Source organism: Kryptolebias marmoratus, linkage group LG8 (assembly GCF_001649575.2).
Source record: "Kryptolebias marmoratus isolate JLee-2015 linkage group LG8, ASM164957v2, whole genome shotgun sequence".
Taxonomy (NCBI): domain Eukaryota; kingdom Metazoa; phylum Chordata; class Actinopteri; order Cyprinodontiformes; family Rivulidae; genus Kryptolebias; species Kryptolebias marmoratus.
The window spans coordinates 22,204,933-22,225,142 of NC_051437.1; the positions used below are offsets into that span (position 1 = coordinate 22,204,933).

General features: G+C 36.6%; 1 protein-coding gene across 1 annotated transcript in view; it reads left to right on the forward strand.

Annotated features, from left to right (window-relative positions):
• The first annotated feature begins 2,155 nt into the window (after window positions 1–2,155).
• sema3bl (sema domain, immunoglobulin domain (Ig), short basic domain, secreted, (semaphorin) 3bl) overlaps window positions 2,156–20,210 on the forward strand; it is a 53,328-nt gene continuing 35,273 nt past the window's right edge. The window contains exon 1 of the mRNA XM_017417789.3: window positions 2,156–2,485. Coding sequence (XP_017273278.1) covers window positions 2,380–2,485 — 106 coding nt within the window. The 5' untranslated portion in view covers window positions 2,156–2,379. The remainder of the gene's footprint in view (window positions 2,486–20,210) is intronic.

The following is a 20,210-nucleotide window of genomic DNA, read 5'->3' on the forward strand; positions in this document are numbered from 1 at the left end:
TTGAGCCAAACCACAGAAAACACAAAAATGGCTATAGTTTAGATAGTTTTACAAATAATGTGGTAAAATTAGGTGTGGTAGTAGCTGAGAGTCATTCACAACACATACTTCAAGTATTCATCATTGTACAGGATCCTTGCTTAAAACTTCAGCATTAACTTTTGAAGTCAATCCTTCTAGACTGTTAGCAAAATATCTCATGAATCACTAGAAGGATTTTATTGGAACTTGGATGATCAACTTTCGCAGTCAGTCCAGTTCAATATGGCCACTACAGCTAATCAATATTAGCCAACACAAAAATGGCGAGCTCAGTCAATTTGACAGATGTTGGTCTAAACTCTAGTGTGATAGTAGCTCAGAGTCATTCATGACACACACTCTTTATTGGAGCGGCTGTGGCTCAGTAGTTAGAGCAGTCCTCTTCCAATGAGAGAGTTGGAGGTTTGATTTCTGGCAGGAGTCACATGTTGAAGTGTCCTCAGGCAAGGCACTGAACCCCTCACTGCTTCCAATGTCCCATCAGTGTATGAATGCAGTTTAAAAGCACTGATTAGTCTTCATGGAATGATTTAGTCAGATTAGTTTTGTAGAGCTTCAGTGCTGTATAAATGTGTGTGGATGTAATTTAGAGGTCTTCGTTACTGGGACTATTTTTTTATAAACTTAAACTGTATAGCACATTAAGAGCACCTTTGCACTTTAACAAGCACCTTGTTTAGCACTGCACTTTAAGCATGAATTTGCACATAAAGAACCATTTGCACACAAGAAGTTTTAACTATTTATTAAATATTTATTGAGAATTTTAATAATTAGCATGTAGCCTTTTGTTCCAGGCTCTGCCCAGCTGCTCCTCATTAAGAAGTGAGGTGGTTGTCTGTGAGAAGAAAAGAATTGTTAGTCAGAGGAAATAAGGTCTACTGTTTAGAAACTTAAGCAAATGTTTGTGTAAAATATGTTAGGTGTGAGTGCAGGAGAAGTGTAGTAGTGCTAAAAGTTAAAAACTCACCTGTCTTTTCTGTGTCCTCTCCAGGGTGTTTGGACAAATACTTCCCTAGGGGTTCAGACACCATTTATAGGTTCCGGGAGAGGCCATGGAAAAGTGTGTGTGGGAGGGTTTGCATGTAGTTTTATGGTACTTAGGTGTAGGTTTAAAATATAAAATATTTATAAAAATTAACTGGGAATATAGTGGTATTTTAATAAAATGTATTTTATAGATGGAAGTAGTAAATTGGTAAATGTCCCTGTGAGGAATGGTTTAGTCCACTATCAGCTGTGACTATTTAAGGCTGTAATTATGTCTTGTGAGTGGTTCTTTTTGTTGTTGCCTGATGCTGGTAGGCTGGATGGTACAGCACTAGAATAAAACTTGTTCTGACTTCCACCTGACTCTGCATGGATCATCATTCTCTCTGTAAATCCTACCACAAAGGGCGGCCGGTTGACAGTGGATGGGTAAATGAGGGCACAGATTGTGTTGTAAAGCACTTTGAATAACATGATTGGCTAGAAAGGCACTATATAAGTACAGTCCATTCACTCTAAATGTGTCACAATATAGCAAGTGCCTGACATTACACATAATGTGATTTTTAAGGTTTGACCAAAATGTGTTATTTTTCAACACACAATAATCTTAGTTGAAAACTCTGGCATGAAAGGTGGTGGGCAATATGCAAGGGATGCTAGGCCTTTAATTAGCTGTAGTTTGGACTTAGGTTTTGAGTTTTTTTTTTATGTAATTGTTTTACTAAACTCTAAAATGAACATGCAACTAGTATACACGTCTATTTGAGAAGTTACAGTTTTGGAAAAAAGCAAAAACTCTTAAATACATTTGGTAGTTAACGAATCTGGTTTGCAATTAAAGCAAATGTTTCCTGTAAGCTTCAGTAAAGGTTTCTTTAGGCATCTTGCTGTCAAATTAACTTTACCTCGAAATGATGGCGGAATCGTGTTCTGAGTCATCTGTGTGGGCGTTCCATCAGGTGCACTTTCTTTGGAGGGAACTTCGCGGTGCGTAAAGGAGGTGTTTCCAGAAGCCACACAGCTCCGTCTCTCTCTCTCTCTGCTGAAAAAGGCGTGGTGTTGTATCTCTCTCCCTGACTGGAAGATACTTCTGTTGGGCTGCTGTTGGGAGTGAACTGTTGAAGCATTCAGAGCAGAGTCAGTGGATCAGCTCAGCGGCCCGGGCAGAGCGGCAGTCACCCGACTGAGAGGACATCCAGAAACACTCCCTTTTACGCGCTCGCGGAATTGGCAAACGCTCCAAAACAGGGACCGTGATGAGAGGGACCAAATAGGTTTTAAAAGTTCTCTTGGATCTTTGCATTTCTGTTTTTTTAAAAAGAAAAAAATCAAGAAGATTTAACAATGAGGGGATTTACACCTTTCTTCATCAGTACGTCGGTTGCGCTCCTCATCGCCACCGTCTCTACAACTAAAATAAACGTGCCAAGACTGAGGCTGTCCTTTAAAGGTAATTTATCTCATCCCTACATCTTTACAGTGATGCTCATTAAGACTCCTTGTGCGCGCGCTTGTCCGCAGGTGGCATCAATTGTCACTCTTTGACCATGAGATGTGAGATAAGTTTGTTTTCTGCTTCCAATTTACACCCTGCTCCTGCTTTCATTTTATTTTTTCTCTCTCTCTGTCTTGGCGGTGGTCAAGCTGGAAGCATTTAATTCGGGTAGTTGTTTTGGCTCCTGTTTCAGGGGGTTATGGGCTTTAGGAGGCGCGCAGCCGGAGGGTGGAATCCACCGGAGTGCGACAGTCTCATTAAAGGTGTTTTATTAGGGAACGAAATACCCGGAAAGCATGAAACTTTATAATTATTGAAAATGCTAAATGATGTTCTTGTCTTGTTTTAATTCACGTGGCTTATGCTGGCTGGTTGAGAATATTTGCCTAACTCGACACCTTTCCAATGGGGAAACAGGGTCTTCTTGGCCAGCTCACATCCCTCCTTTCCTCTCCTCAGCTGTTGGCCCTGACTCATTCAGGTTGACAGATAATGAGCCAGTAAATGGTGTGTATGAGAGAGGTCGAACTGCTGTTTCCAAGCAAGGCTCATTGTTTCATCCAGTTTAGCCTGGAGCGTATCTGCAATTATTACTGGAGCAAGACACCTCAGAGGATTTCCTCCTCTTCAGTTTTCAGGAGAAAAGTCACAATTGGAGCTTATTGGTTTTCCAGGCTGACTGAAAATAAACACCAGGCTACTCAGTTATATGGTGGATGTGGGTGGAGGGATCTTGACTTGTCCAATAAAATGTGAGAAAAAAAAAACTGGAAGAATTTCCAAATATAGAAACTAAACAAAATCTATAAATTTACATTTCTGATCAGCTATTTTCCTTTTACCATAACCTCCCACACTCTTTTTCAAGTTTACATTTCTTTCTGGGAGGAGAGATTTTACTTTGAAATCTTTTTCCTTAATTGATGTTCTTACACAAAGGGTTGCAGGCAACTTATCTGTTCGGGGTGGAGGGTGGGGGCAGGGGGATGTTTCCTGTCTTCAGTGTGTTATCAGCTCAGGTTGTGTTCAGAGTCCTGAACTCTGTAATGCATCTGTAAAGTCCCGTCTTCTCTTCAATGCATTTGCATGTCTGTCTGAGGCTTGTTTGTACATCTCATTCAAAGGATTATCAGATGTCTTGTACATTTTAACCAATCAGAGCAGATAGAGCTTATCAGAAAAGAAGCATTAAAGAGACAGGAGTGCAACTGTCTTCAGTCTAGATGCAACAGAAAGTCATGCAATATTGAAAAGTATTGTAAGCTGTGATTATTGATGTGAACAGTCTGCAAGTATTATTAGTGCAAAGTCTCTTTTGCAAAGCAGTGAAAGAGGAACAAACAGGACTAAATAAAACATTATTCTTAATTTACCTGTGAGCAGAAACACACTTGTGCATCATGAGGATTACAGGAAGAACCCTGTCTAAAATCCTCATTAGTGACCACACAGTTCTTTACTTCCTGCCTCGATGACCTCTCATTTGACCTCACAGTTTGCCCTCTTTTACATAATGTCCTGCTGGGGTTAACACTCCCCTTTCTTATCTTTCTAAGCAAATTTCTAAGTGTATTCAATCTTTTTACTCTTTTCTAATTTCTTACTTTTTAATCTCACATCTGTTTGACTCTATTTTGTATCTTTTATCCTCCTCTGTCACTGTTATCTTCAAAAAAACACAGCAAAACAAAAAAAATCTGAGTCTGTTTGTTCTGCCAGGTGGATGTGGAGGTAATTTAGCGGAAGGAAAAGCTGTCATTATCTCATTTCAATCAATTAGTGTGAAGAAGGACACATTTACCTCTGACCAAGCACATGTGCTCCTTTTCCTTTTTGTTAAGGAGCTTTTTGACACTTTCACTTTTTGGAGAAGGCAGGAACTTCCAGTTAAAAATAACTTTACACAAGGTAAAAACTAAGTTTACATTTCATTGAATTTACAAATACCTAAAAGGTATTGTTTTATTATTATTTGCTGTTTCCTAATCATTTTCACTACGTTGTGACACTTTCTATTATTTTTTTAAACTAATTGTATTTTTTTTAGTGCATGATGTTGGTTGAATTCTCAGCGGCCTGCATTTAGATACAAACCTTTAATCCTTAATGTTTTTTTGTTTCACTTTTTCAAATAGGTTGTTCCAGTTGTTCCCTGCTTCATTTAATTTGCCTTAATTTGTGATTCACTCTTTAAACCGAAGTTTTCTGTCTAACACAATAATCACTTTGTTCCACTTGAGGTGGGGGACCACTTGAAAACTCAAATGTTCCCATCAAGAGTCCTGTTTTCATCCCTCTGTGTTAGTTTTCAGAGTTAAAGTCTGTTTGTTTTTGCTTACAGCCTGTGAATTATTGAATTTGTTTTCTCAGTTGGCATTGCCCAGATACATATACAGACTGTTGTTCTACAGCGGAGCTGATTGAGCCGTCACCAGGAGTCAGACCAAAACTCCAGACGTGGTGGAATGTAGGGCGGCTCTCATTCTGTCATCTTTCAGCTCTTTTCTTTGTCTATCTACATCCATCTTCATCCATCTTTTACACCCTGAAAAATGTTATGGCTCCTTCACTACATTCATTCTTTACAATGTCTCCAGCATTTCTCAAGTTCAAATCAGGTTCTTCCAAATCTCTGATCCAATTAAATCCCTTTTTGGAAATAAAAGAGGAGAAAAAAAAACACAGAAAGAAACTCAAAGGAGTAGATGGCAAAATCATTAGCTTGTTTTTGGAAAGCAGAGAAGACAATAAAGCTTTTATAGTGTATTTGTAAAGGTTGATGAGAATTTTATATCTCTGTTTAAACTAAGGGATCTTTGCCAGTAAGCTAAAAAAAAAGGTCATAGTTGTGACAACAATCTGAATTTTCACTGGCCAAGCAGTGGTACTGTATCACTCTGGTTCTGCATGACTGAACTGGCTGCACTGTGAAGGTGTGGGTCTAAGGTGTGCCAAATATCATTACTGTTGTTACTTGTTGCCAGGCTGCCGGTTTGTAGAGGATTTTAAACATGGATTGCTGTTTTTACTAATAAAACTCTTAAACTACCCAAGCTTAGTGAAAGGTAAAGGACTCCTTGGTAACCAAATAAAATGAAATAATTGTTGCCTTTTTTGATTCAGTTCCAACTCTTGACAGCAGGTGGCTTTTCAACCAGTGAGGTAATGCTACAGGCTGAGGAAGGATAAAGAATTCAGTGATATTACAGGGAAACTTTTACCTTACTGAAAAGTTTGTCTAGAAATGGAAACATTTTCATTTAAGATATGCAAATACAGCTTTTTATATTTAATATTTTCACAGATAAAAGACTTATTTCTAATCTTTGTAAACAGAACAGGCATCTGTTCATTTTTAGAACTTGAATGACAATTAAACCATGTAGATAAAACTTATGTAAACGACATTTCATATACATATATTAATGTTGTCCGGTCTTAATAATATTTTTTGGTCCGCTACAAAACAAACAAACTAAAGCTCTTATTAGTATAAAACACATTTCTGGTAAATGTTTTAGCAACATATTGCAAGACAGCATATGTTGTTTGTATTTGATGGATTTTCTTTATGTTGACTTACAACAGGTGACACAATTATCCAAATAATAATCCCTCATATGTAGATTCACAGAATTGACAAACTCCATGCATCTATATGCATGATGGGACAAAGAGTGGACACAAGAGATAAACAGAGATGTCTTGAATGTAGATATCTGAGGTGCTGGTGTATCATTGTTTTGACTCTGTGCATAAATAATTTGTGTGACTAAAATGTGCGTGTAATTGTATTTCTTCATTCAGGATGCTTCTGATTAGCATCTGTGTCTACTCTGCTTCTAGATTTGTTTGTGTGACAGTCACAAAGACAATTTATTCATCTGATAAAGACATCTGAATATCTCAATGTGTCAGTTGTGTGGCCTGTCAGCAGCATGCTGACCTGGTGAGATTGCAGACAAGATGCAGATGGAGAAATCAGTGACGGGGAAAAGGGAGCATTGACAATAATTGTGTGCGAGCTGAGGAGGTGAAGATAAACCCTGAGCCAGATGAGACACGACAGATGCAAAGGAAGCTTGGATGAAAAAAACTGCTTGAAGTGAGGAAAAAAATGAGTTGATGAAAGTTAAAAAAGAGGCGATACAATAAAAAAACTGAGATGAAGTAAATGTAAGGCACAAGAGATTTTAAAAACTGAGTGCAAAGTTCAAAATGGAAATAAAAAAATCTGTTGTTGATTTGATTTTAGTTTGGAACTGAACCACAACATGCCAGGCTGATAAAGAATAAACCTCACTGCAGGCAGTTTTCATGCTTATAAAAAAGTGAAATGAGTTCCAAACCTTGGCAAAGCAGACTTTAAATGAACCTTAAAAAACTTTTTTTTTTTTCTTTGTCAACATGAAGTAGAAAACTATGCCTTTAAGGCAGCTATATACATTGTTCTTTAAAAAAACAGTGTAAGTTTTGTGACAAACAAAACGTCATGCAAACATCTAGCTTGTCAACAGTTATTAATTAATACATTTTTTAAAGGATTTTTAAAACACTAGCTGTTCTATGTCACAGTGATACAGCACTGTGACTGAACCTTAACTAACCTTGCAGTAAAACAACTCTTTTCAAACTGTTTTAAGATTGAACCCTCTGATAACAGCGATCAACTGATTGTAATTTTCTTGGCTAATTTCATTTTGGTTGATTTTTGAATCCTTCTTTGCATGCTGTGAGCTCTTGTGATGTGTCAAATTTCTGAACTGTCTGTCCTTGACTATGGAACATGACTGCTCATCCAGTGCCAGGAATTTCATCATTTTTCTCATAATTAACCCCCCCCCCCACCACCACCCTACCCCATTCGATTCTTGTGAAAGATAGAACAGGCTGTTTTCTTTTTGCTCTGGTTTGCAGTCTCACTTTAGATTTAGCCATGTTGCCTTTAAATATTTGAAATAAGATCTGTAAATAATATTGTTCAGTTCTGCAGCATTGTGCTGTTTTAAATGTCTGGTTTTATTTGTTGTTCTGAATGTTTAGTGTTTTTTTTTTTTTTTTCTGCATCACAATTCAACCAATGATCTTGGTAGCCTCGAGCAGTTTGTAAAGTCTCACGTAAAAAATCTTGGAGTAATTTTTGATTCCGGTCTTAACTTTGAGAAACAGATTAGTTCTGTTGTTAGAAAGTCCTTTTTTAAATTAAGACTTTTATCTAAAGTGAAAACATTTTTATCTTTAAATGACTTTGAACGGGTGATTCATGCTTTTATTATCTCCCAACTGGATTATTGTAACTCTTTGTATGTTGGTGTCAGCCAGGCCGGCCTCTCACGACTACAGCTGGTTCAGAACGCTGCAGCTCGTCTCTTAACGCGAACAAAAAAGCGTGAACATATCTCCCCAGTGCTTGCTTCCCTTCACTGGCTCCCCGTTCGTTTTAGAATTGATTTTAAAGTTTTATTGTTGACTTATAAGTCCCTAAATGGGCAGGCACCTGCATATTTGTCTGATCTTCTGCAGCCTTATGTGCCCTCTAGATCACTTAGATCAAGTGCCCACTTGTGCTTAGTTGTCCCAAGATCCAGGCTGGTCCACAGAGGTGATCGGGCGTTTTCAGTGGTAGCTCCTAGACTGTGGAATCAGCTGCCCCTCCATATTATACAGGCTTCAACACTTGGTGTTTTTAAATCTCTTCTTAAAACACATTTATATTCACTGGCTTTTAATACATTGTGAGAATTGTAATGTTATTGTATTTTTGTATGTTTATATTGAATGTTTATGTGTGCAGCACTTTGGTCAACAACAGTTGTTTTTAAATGTGCTATATAAATAAATTTGATTTGATTGATTTTACAATTTAAAAAAAAAAAAAAAAAAAACCTTTATAGATTTTACATGTCATGAGGTTCAGGTTTTTCTTATTCTCAGAATGGCATGCATGGTAGTGTGCATGTTTACTTGTGTAAAAAAACCTTGCTGAGAAAAAACCTTTGACCATGGACAGCTAAGCTTTAGTTTCATTGATTTCAAAATTTGTCAGAGTTCTTGTATTATGCCAATATATCTTCCATGCAAAACAAGCCCAAAGCTTTAAAAAATATAAATAGCGTGACTGAACTGTCTCTTGATAAACACCAACTAGTTAATCCTAGCAGATAAAAGTAGCACCACAACTTATCCCTTACAGTCCGAGGCTAAACTGATAAACTCCTGCTGGATTTAAAAGGCTTAGTGTTGGTGCAAAGCATGTCTTGATAAACACTACACCAATACCCTAAAAGGTCACAGTGCACAGGCCCTACAAGACCCAACCGCTTAAATAAGGACTACGCTGTGAATTAAAACATGTACTCTGATAGTTTTTTGGAATCAATGAGCTGTCAGACAAACTGAAGTGGGGATTGTCCACCAAAGACAGGAAACATCAATGCATTTCAAAGAACGGGCAGAGAAGAAATGAATGAAAGATCTGTTAATGTGTAGAGGAAGTGAATGACGGATCCATCAAAGACTGAATGTAGAAATGTAGAAGACTGAATAACGAGAGAGGACAGGAGGCTCAGATATGATGGAAATACCAGCAGAGTGTGGATATAAAGAAGAGGTCATGATGGTTGAGAGAGATGAATGGATAAAAAAGACAGAGAGGCTAAATAAATGAAAAAGGAAAGGGAAAAAAACAGGTTGAAAGAGTGGAGAGGGAAATGAGAGGGGTGCAAGAATGACAGATGGATGGTTAATAGGAAAAAGGAGCTAACCTGAAGGCTGAAGAACACTGGTCCCTTTGAGAAGTTAAGGTTGAGGGTTCAAGTCCCAACAATGTGGCTTTGACCCTCTGTCATGTAGATTACCTACACACAGGAACTGTGTGAAACGTGTGTGTTTTAGGCACACAGCTTGAGTGTCCTTCATCTCTTTTCTTTGTGAAGTATTTATGGCTGTCCACTGTTATTCAGTTAGCGTGTTAAAATAAAGAGTTGTTAGATGTGTGTGTGAGCAAACTAAAGATGTCCAAAAGCAACCTCTGTGTCCTCAGCGTGATTGTTGTTTAAACACGAACCTTACAAATCACAGCAGTAGACCCTGACCGAAAAGGGTTCAAGACCTGAAAAGGTATTTATCTAGTCTTAGACTCTGCCACACCCTCAATATTCAAGAAACAGCAGGGTTATTATTTTTTTTTTTTTACCAGTAGTCTTTAGTTAGTGTCTTTTTGCTTATCCAAGTTGAAGTTTAAAGAGATTTATAAAGATCTGTTTGTGGATTTAATCATTTTTCAAAAACTCTTCACAACTTTAATCTTTGGTTCTGAGTGAGAGCTGAAAAAGCTTTAATTAGAATAAGCCATTTATTTTATTTTAAATATTCTTCTATGTTGTTTACAATTTACCAACATCATATTTTGACAAAATGACAAAAACTAAACTTTAAGCTAAACATACTTAGTTACATTGATGGAAGTTTTTCAGTTTTATTCTAAACAAGACTGCACTTTAGTGGAGATTATGTATAAAACCTATTTTGATTAAGGTTCAGAACAATTAACGACTTGTATTAACAAAGGCACATTTTTTGCATCTCACTGAAAGATGTTACTTTAAAAGTGTACAAATAAAAGAATAGGCAGGCTTTGTTCATCAGAAGAAATATATAAATACTTGTTTTTTTGTTTGTTTCATGTTTTGACATGGAACCATGTTGGCTTCACATAGTTGTGGTGTTTAAAGTTAGCCAACTAAAACCACTTGTTTGGTTGCCCCAGTTTGTTTGTAATTCACAACACATGTTTACTTCAAATTCTTTCATCATTTATTCAACTCTCCCAGTGCCCACTTTCAAACATCTAATTAGGGGAAAAATGTAATAATTTTTTACTGTCAGGATTTCACTGAAAGACAAATAAGTTCATTAGATTTACTGACCCACAAAAACAACAAAAATGTCACAATTTTCTTTATAATTTTCATTTAGATCTATCAAGTAGAAGACTCAATGACAGACTGATTAGAAGACCAGCACCGAAGGAAAAAAAAACCTCAATATAAATCAGTCAGTTTATTACTTGTGGGAACTGCAATGCAGAACATCCAATGGATTTTTCCTAACAAAGCTCCATACAAAGTCAAAAAATCAGACCATCACAAACCACCAGAGTGTTTGTCCAATCTTATATCTCGTAAAAATAAGTTTTTGATCACTAATCACTAAAATCAAAAAAATGTTTAAAAGCTTTGTCCCTTAAAGACATGTATTAGACATGGAAAAACAAATCTGTCAAATCCCTGTAAACTATAGCCCTTTCACTACAGCTGCAGCTTACAAAATAATTAGATTTTCTTCTTGAATTGTGAAGTTCATGACCGAGTGAGAAGCCTTGAAGACCTTCAGACTGTTGTGTAATAACGTGAGCAGCTGACAAGGAGCCCATGTGGCTCCCAGATTGGAATAAGCGTGTTTTCTTCATTGTCCCAGAACTTTGCCAACAAAAGTGAAGATAATCTGACAGCAGCAACACTGAAACTTGTGTAACTGTGCTCCTAGACTGGATATCAATATAACTGGCACAAATATTTGTAGCACAGGGTCACCCAAAGCTCCTAAAGCTACAAATAAGTCACAGGGAGGTTTTGGTACCATCTAGAACTAATGCTGATGTAAAGCTGTGTGGCTGAGATGACAGATATCTTGTGTTTTACCGGAAGACTTACTATTCCAGCTTGAAAGAGGTAATATTTAACTTCTTATCTCTGGCTGTGATAGATAACATCAGCTTTCTAAATTTGTTTAAATACAAATATTAGTCACGGTCTGGGTCTTTGACGTGGTTTGGGGTTTGTTTTGTATTGATCTCTGGAATGCTTTTATTTTGTTTAGACTTTTACTAGTTTGAGTTGTTCAGTTGTGTTTTGTTTTGTTCTTATGCTCATACCACTAGATCTTCTTCATACACCTTGTTTCTCATCTCTCATACCACTTGTATTCCATTAGTGATCAGCACACCTGTTGTCACCCTTCTCATTACCTACATATACTCTCAGGTTTTTCTCCGTTTTTTCTGCCAGGATCTATTAACATGAATGCAGCTTGATAGTTGCTCTGTTGGTTTTGTTTTTAATTATTAAAAAGTACTGCTGAGTTCTGGAAACCTGCCTCTTTTAGACTTGCATTTGGGTCCTGCTGCAACTTGCCATCCACCAATTGTGACAATGTTAAACAAAGCTATTTGTTACATACCGTTCAGCTTCATAGAGAAATCAGGCTAACAAAAAAGCAAAGCAGTATAATAAAACAACCTGGACAAAAATTAAGTTCTTTGTGTCCTCTCATGCCATTTCATTGCTGTATCATTTGGAATTTTGGCTCAAAGCCAAAGTAAAGCAACAAAGAAACAGGCCAGAGTTGATGGGAACCTTCTTTTAATGCAAGCTGGGGGACATTACATCTCTCTCACACTGCGATGCTGCACTGAAACAAACACACCCTCTCCTTAAGTAATGAATTAGTTCCACAGAAGCTGTTGAAAACTGGAGCCAAGTACAAAGGACTGTATTGTTGAGTGATGTGTCAACTACATGGTAGCTGATGCAGAGAACTGCTTAGGCCGTAGAATAATCGGAGGTAACAGTTTTACAATTTGATAAACTAATCTCTGGAAAAGTTTTCATTGTCCTGTCTGCTCTTTGTGACAGAATCACGTCCACATGTTTCTACGTGTTGATGCCACTTGACACTTGGGACTCAGTCTCAGAAACATAGTTATTTGTGATTGTTTTTGTGCTGTTGTTGGGCATGTAGCTTTGCTTAAAGACAGACATCAAACACAGATCTGTTACATGGAACAAAGGTAAGTCTTAAAAATAGGCTGCCCATCTTTTGTTATAAAATTTTATATTCTCCCCTCTTTCTGACTCAAGCAAATTTTTAACCAGTCGGCATTTGTCGACCTTGTGAACAGCCGTTTATGATGACCTTGTTAGAATGTTTTTAGGTCTACATATAAGCCTGCCTGAGTATTTAAACCAAAAATGTTTTACTCTGCACAAGATTTTGAACAATTAATTCTATAATTTCATGCAAGTTGTAAGAGAGACAAAGAAAAGCAAAAGCCTCAGAGAAATGAGGTAAAGAAGCATCTGGTATGGTTGAATAATAGCGGTGGACTTATGTGGAAAAAGGAGGAGAAAGGATATGAAGAAAAAGAAAAATATGAAGCAACCCATTATTGGGAAAAAAATAGATAAAGAAAGCATAGAGAGATGATGAAATGAGGCAGATGGGAAGCGGGTGAGGCTCAGGATGAGGGTTAATGAAGATCAAGGGTGAGGAGGTAAAATCCTTTGCTTGGTTTTGATTGGCTAAAGAGGGAGTGGAAACCTTTTGGCAGAATATCCCAGAATTAAATCTGTCATCAGTTATCTGCCTTGAAATATTCCTCTTAGTGCAATTCCCTGCAAGTTTAAACAACAACAGCACGCTCTGCTGCAGTCAGATAACTCAGTTCAAACCTTCCAAACAGCCTCACTACGGAAAACTGACAGATGTCACTCAAGTGAAAAAATCCCCAAAACAATCAACAATACCAGCAGTAATAAGTCTATGTTAAAAGGCATTGATAAAGCTTGTTCAATAGTCTATCTTACAGTGTCAGAACTATTATTGTAGGTCAGATACAAAAACAGATCCTCTTGCTACGCATATGACCTTAACAACTGAAATAAAAAAAAAATCTGCTAAAAACAAAGACAGTAAAATCTTTCCTTTCTTTGAACGTCTACAGAAAATGCTGTTCCTGTTGAAAGTAAAAGAGAAGAGGCAGATGTGATCTTAAAGTGTCACTACTAGAAGAGGAGGAAAGAGATTAAAGGTTTTTATTCATACTTTATGAAACAGAAATATGTGCACCTTTTAGTTTTAATTTACTGAGAAATTTCAGTCTGGAACAGTATGCTGGACCTTAAAGACTAATCTACAAGTATGTTGACTTAAAACTCTTTGTGGTTTTTTTTTTTTATCATTTACAGTATGTACTCAGTTTCATAGCCTTTGCTATGAAATTACCAATAATAACTTAATTCTATAATGAACTCTCACATTATAGTTAAAAATGGATGTATTAGGAAATGCACATACAGCATAAAGGAATTAGGAAAAGTCAAAGTACAACCCAAAAGGGGATCACTTACTTAATTACGTTTTCTGGTCGAATGCCCACCTAACCAAGAACTATGCGGAGGTAAATGTGTAAAACCTGGGAAAGGAGGAGGAGGAGAACGTGAGACGGCTTTTTGTGCACGCAGCAGATTCCAGAAATATTTGACACTCTGCAATAATATACAGCAGAGATCTAATGATACCCTGGGAAGTCAGTCAGTGGCGTAATGAGTCTAACAAAACTTTGTGAGTGTGTTTGTGTGTCAGAGCTCAAGAAAATATAACGTCCAGGTGAAATATTTAGAGAAGAAGTGAATCTTGTCAGCTTTGAGGTGAGAAGATGTGACTGAAGCAGCAGCTTATTTATTCATGGTGTGCATGTGTGTCAGTGTCTGGCTCGTATTTTGGAGTATAGGCGTCTAATAGGCTTCAGATGTGTCCCTCTCCCCCACTAAGCCAACAAAAACACTGATACTGATCATACATGTGTATGTGCCTACATATATGCATGTGCAGAAACCTCTCTGCAGTTTAACATGGTTTACTCTGTGCCTGCGCCCAATTTGTACATTTGAGATGTCAGCACATGATAAAATACATTTTTTGAAATTCTTCTGTTCTTTATGTTAAATTTTAGTCTTTATTTCTTCTTTACTTGTGTAAATGTTCCACATGGATTTTGTTTACAGACAGATGCGCCAGTTAAAACTTTCTTCATACTTTTAGATTTTTGACAACATGTAATGCAGCGTTGAAATCAACAATGTTGCATCGGTGAACTTCTAGCTGGATGTCTGAAAGGAAGTTGTGTTAAATTTCTTTATAGAAGACAAATTTAAATACAAAATAATCAAGTTAGACACAGCCTGTGTATCAAATCATGTCATTTTTAGAAAAATTTAACTTATATTTTTTGCTTTTTGGAAAATGTACATTTTAGGTGCTTATATTGGTAAATTTTGAATGACTTTTTTTCACATAAAACTTGAGCTTTTTAGCAGATCTACAGACCATGCAGATTTTATTTATAGTCTTCAATAAAAAACAAACCTATAATTAAACATTTGCTGTACCAGCAGTATTCAGACAACAGTCTAAAATTAAAATGTATACTCACAAAGCAGGAAAAGGCTTATAGAAAATTGCAAACCATTTGTCATAGAGGCATTTATTCAGTTTGCAATGTTAGTATAAATGGCAGTTAGCAGGAACGGTCCAGGTTAAGTTCAGGTCCTAATAACAAAGAAAAGCTCCAGAGAGAATTGCCTGTAAGACTAATAGAAAATTATAATCCCCATTTGAGTGCTAGAAGATCCAACAAACTTAGGGTTGTTGAGGTTTTGTTTTTTCTGTTCAGTGATAGCTGCACAAATTAGATCTTCCATAAGAGTTATTAGGGAAAAAAACGTTTCCTGCATCCTAAACACAATATTTGTCATACACCCAATGCTCTTCGGAGACTGGTCATAAAAAACTAATGAAGATAAAGTCGGCAATGAGAGAGAATTTCCACAGAATTTCACAAAAACAGCACAGTGAAATAAAGCCAACTAGCTTCACAGTTGTGGTGTTTCACACAGGAATTAATTCAGTTAAATGCCAGCAAATGTTGGAGTTATACTGTAAAACAATGATCCTAAATACACCTTAACATAAACGATGCAGATCTTAATGAGACTAAAAAACACTAAGAAGTGCATGCAAAACAAACCAAAAATCTAAAAGCAAGAATAGATGAAAATCTCTTTCATTTGAAACCATAATATTTTAATTGTTATTCTATTTGAACTATTAAAATATAACCTTTTTATCTGTTCTTTGGAGATTTGGTCAGCTTCTACTTGGTCAACTAGCCACAAGAACAGTAAATGTGGCCAAGAGTGCCCATTGTTAATACTTACTGTTCATTTAAGAAAATCTCTATGTTTAAAACACAATGAGCTATATAATATCTATGACTTTTTAGTCAGTTCTGTGCAAAAAAGTCCAGTCTAGATTGAATGCATGAAGACATTCAACTCTGAAAGTTGTCTAGACCCACCAACCCTCAGCTGCAGGTTAGACTGTAAGAGGAGAATATGATACCATTTACAGACACCCACACGGGGAAAAAGAATATATATAAACTCCACACACACTGAATGCAAAATGTGATGGAAAAAACCCAACTGTGGATAATGAAACTTTCTCATGTGCATGGGTGCAAAATTGAAATGATATCAGTGAAAAACTTTAAATCGTTGTTTAGAGGTGTCATTAGATTTCACTGTTCTTTGTGTGATAGAGAGATCATGTAAGCAGCAGCCGTGAATGAGATGTCTACATGTCTCTCTTTCTTCAGTCTGGCAGGCACATCTGCAGGGTGACCAAGCAGAATACTGAATAAATTATTGCATAAACATCTTCGTAGTTGTTGCGACTGTGTGGCGCAAAAGCTGAGGTTTTTGAATCAATGAGACCCGATGCCGTCGCTTTGGTTTGGCACGTCTGCTGTTTATCAATGTAACGTCAATCGGCTGCTTGCAGCAAAATGATACACATTGAAGACAGATGTTTTTTCTGTGGATACCATCAGAACTTTTTAGTTGTACGTAGTCTGTGGGCAAATGATGGATTTTAGAGAAAGATGCAACGTAAAAAGATCAAGTTGCAAACTGGATCGAGTCAGGAAGACGGATAGACCGACATGAGAGCTGAAACTGAAGATACGGTATTTAGAAAGGACTTCAAGAGAGGGAAAATAACGAAGACGGACATGAAAGATGAATATGCAGAGCATGATGGAAAGTAGAGAAGGGTTAAAAAGATAGATGGATGAGAGGTGCAGATGGATAGTCAGCAGGAGACAAAGAGGTTGGTGAGAGGTTAGATGCTGGTGAGATTTCCACAGCGAAGCGATGAGCTGCTGGAGTGATAACAAGCTGCAGATGGAAGCTGTTAGCTCACCTTTCCTCTGTGTTTGGGTGTTTTAGTGTCTGTGTGTAATGTAAATTTATGTGCTTTCATTTTTGTTTGGATTTGAGGGAGATCTGTATATACAGGTGAGTGATTTATGAAATGTAAAGGCAAAACGGAAGAGAAAGAAATGCCAAACGGTGATCTGCTGAGGTTTTGTATATGTGAGAGGGTAAACTTAATAAAACTAATTGTACTGAACAAAGAACATTCTAAACTTGAGTTTGCTAAATCTCTAAAAAATCTTTCTTTATAGATGAAAGCAGGGGAGACTGGATCATTAAAAAAGTTATGGATAATATAGTGATCATATAATTTTGTCCAAAAATACTTAAACAGCAAATAGCTCTGAAAAGTCATCTTGAGGTTGTCTCTGGTATAACATAGGAGAGATTTCACTCCAGCACCATATGTACATTAGAAAGCAAACATAAAAGCTAAAGCCTGCAGTTACTTGAGTTAATGTTGGAATATCAAAGGCTTCTACTGTCTGAGTTAATATTGACCCCTGTCTTTGGAGAGGAATGTGGTTTAACCCCAGAAACACTTCAGATCAGGGTCTATAAGTTGCCTTCAGCACAGATTTTCTTCATTCTCTTCAAAGCTTCATAGAATAATCAGGATTTTTTTTTCTAGAAACAAAATGTATGATATGACAAAAACAAAAAATTACATTATTGATAAAATTATACTTCTATGTTATTCAACTGTAAGTCTATTCATCTTCCAATCCCAAAACTCCTGAAATTAAATTCTACGCCTACTTCTTCATAAGTTTGTCACATAACATTTTGCCATTTTCAAGTTCTTATTCATAATAAAGTCCTTTGGTCAGGTAAAAAATGATTTGGTGTCATTATAGGAATGCCACATAGCAAGAGGAATCTGCACAAAGAGTTTTATTTAAAAGATTTACTAATTCTTGACTTCCTTTCTGCCTCATCTGCTAAGTTTGATGTGGTATCACAAGTATTCAAATCCTAATCAAACTAGTTCATTCTAAGCATCAGATCTCAGCCTAAAATCTAAACTATCCATCAAAGGTTTGTACATTTTTGTTGCAGAAACATTACGTCATGTTGCAGCATCTCAACATTTTACTTGAGACCCAAAGCATAAAACCTAATCAGTTCTAATACACCCACATATATCTTCATATGTGGGTGTATTATATATCTTTATATGATACAAAGGTAGTCTTGTCATGTTTATCCCTCATTCCGTCTAATAAATGTGTATCAAAACTGTATTGAAATATAAGATTAAGCATTGTATCAGCATGTCTGTAAGAGACGAGCTGATTTCAAAAGGATTTATTGTGTATTAATCTCTGACAGCTACCAAAAGGATGATGGAAAATGTTCATCATTCTGAGGTGACCACAAGAACAGAAGATCATTGTAGATTTAGGCCATTAAAATGCCAAAGGAAGTGCTCAATTTCTGTCTCAAAATGCAAAATTTTGATCCTGGTCATAAAACTTTATTACTTTACATGACCACAAAGAACAGAATTATATGAATTCAAACATGGATGTATATGTTTTTGAACACTGAGCTTTTTATTGCAACGCATGTATGGGGGTCATGCCAGTGCTGTCCTCTTGCAAACATGTAAAATCCATACATGAGCTCCACACAGGCTCTACATTATTTATTGTTTCTAGAAACAAATTTATTACTGACAAGCATGCTTCCTGCTATAACAATTTGGCACTGACACTGTCGCTCATGTCTTGTACAATATAGTTATTGTAGCCTTAAATCCTGTAAAATGTGAGAAGTTTAAGAATACTGAATACTTCCATACACACTGCTACTGATTTTAATAAACAAGTGCAGAAACAAACAAAAGAAGACCTTTAAACCCGAATTATCATCATAGATTTTACTAAATTTTATATCAAACTTTAGATTCAAAAACAGCTTTTTAAAATCATTAGCTTCAGCAAAAATTAAATTATTCATTTATCAAAATCTTATGTTTATAAGAAATTCTCTATGTGCTGCATTATTTTCATGAATAATATATGGTTGTTAGGAATCTTATTCAATTTCTCAATTTATGTAACTGTATTCATAAAAATGCTAATTTGCAAAATGTTTATTTTTAACAGTCATGTAAATAGATTCAATTTTTGATGAAAATTTTCTTTTTACATTTTTAATGAAACCAAACTTTTTTTCTATATGAATTGTATTGCCACATTTCTGAGGCAATCTGGTGCAAAATAAAATGGCAAGTGCATTTCCTTACAGCTTTTTATTTTCACTAGAGCCCAAAGATCCATCAGCTGTCATCCTGCCTTGTGGCTTTCTCTGCATCTTTTTCTTCCTGCTCATTATTTTCTGACTCTCAGCTGCTCATAAAAGCCACTTTGCATTCCGCCTCTTTCCAACTTTCTTGCTTTAATGTTGTCTAAGTTCGACTAACTCCCTCTCTCCCTTCTGAAAATCCCTGATGCCTTCCTACTTCCTATCTCCTCATTATTTTCTTACCAGCAGCTACAGAGTTTTCAGTCTTATTTACCAAACTCTTTCCCTCCGTTGCTGTCTAATTAGGAGTGTTTTCTAACAACATTTAATAAGCTCTAATAATGATGAGCCTCAACAGAGGACATGGTTTCTTCTATTCAATCCTGGTTTTGATTTGACTACTGTGAAGAAAATATAACAAAATAATAAAAAGACACATTTTTGAACTGCTTGCACAGTTCTGCAGATTCTTCTTCTTTAGTGGTGATGAAGGGGATTTAGAGCAATATATTGAGCGGTTGAATGGACTATATTCTCTCACTAAAAAGGAAAAAAAACACACAATTGTCCACTTTTTGCAAAAAAGGTATTTAGCTAAATATGTAGATAATAATTTATTATCTGACTGATATTATCTGTATAGTGATGGGGTCATCTGCATGTTTCATTACATTAAAGCAAAGGCGTGTTTTTAACAAGATGGAAGCTGCTCAAATATCACTCTTCTCATTGTTTTAAAATAAACAAAAACTCATCCATTTATCCATCAGTAATACCCACTTTGCCCTGCAGATTATAACTAGAGCCAGTCTCTGACTTTTGGTGTTAGGCAATACTAGACATGTCTCTAACACAATTTATCAAGTGATCTAAAACAAGCAAATTACTGATAGATAAATAAAGAGAAAATAATCTTTGGGAAGTATCCAGGCTTACGCAGAAGCTTATATGTGTGAGAAAAGGGGATCTGTAGTGAAACAGATCAGATGTGTGTGAATCTCCAAGGCCCCAGTGATGGACAAGGTATCATGGGGCCCTTGAGCTTCACTTTGTCAATACTCTTGCTGAGTGGTGAGTGACTCGAGCCCGTTTCTCACCATCTCTGTGTTTGCATGTGCCTTCTCGTCTGCGGGTACTGAGTCGAGCGAGAGAGAGTGTGATGGATGAGTGATGAGAGACAGGCGGGAAGCCGGTTCAGCCCCGCGACTCCTTCATCGAGAGTTTGGCATGCCGACGACATCTTGTCACACGCATATTTCTCTCCTCATTGCTTCACCTTGACAGAAAGAGAAAGAAGTTAAAGAAGAAGAAAC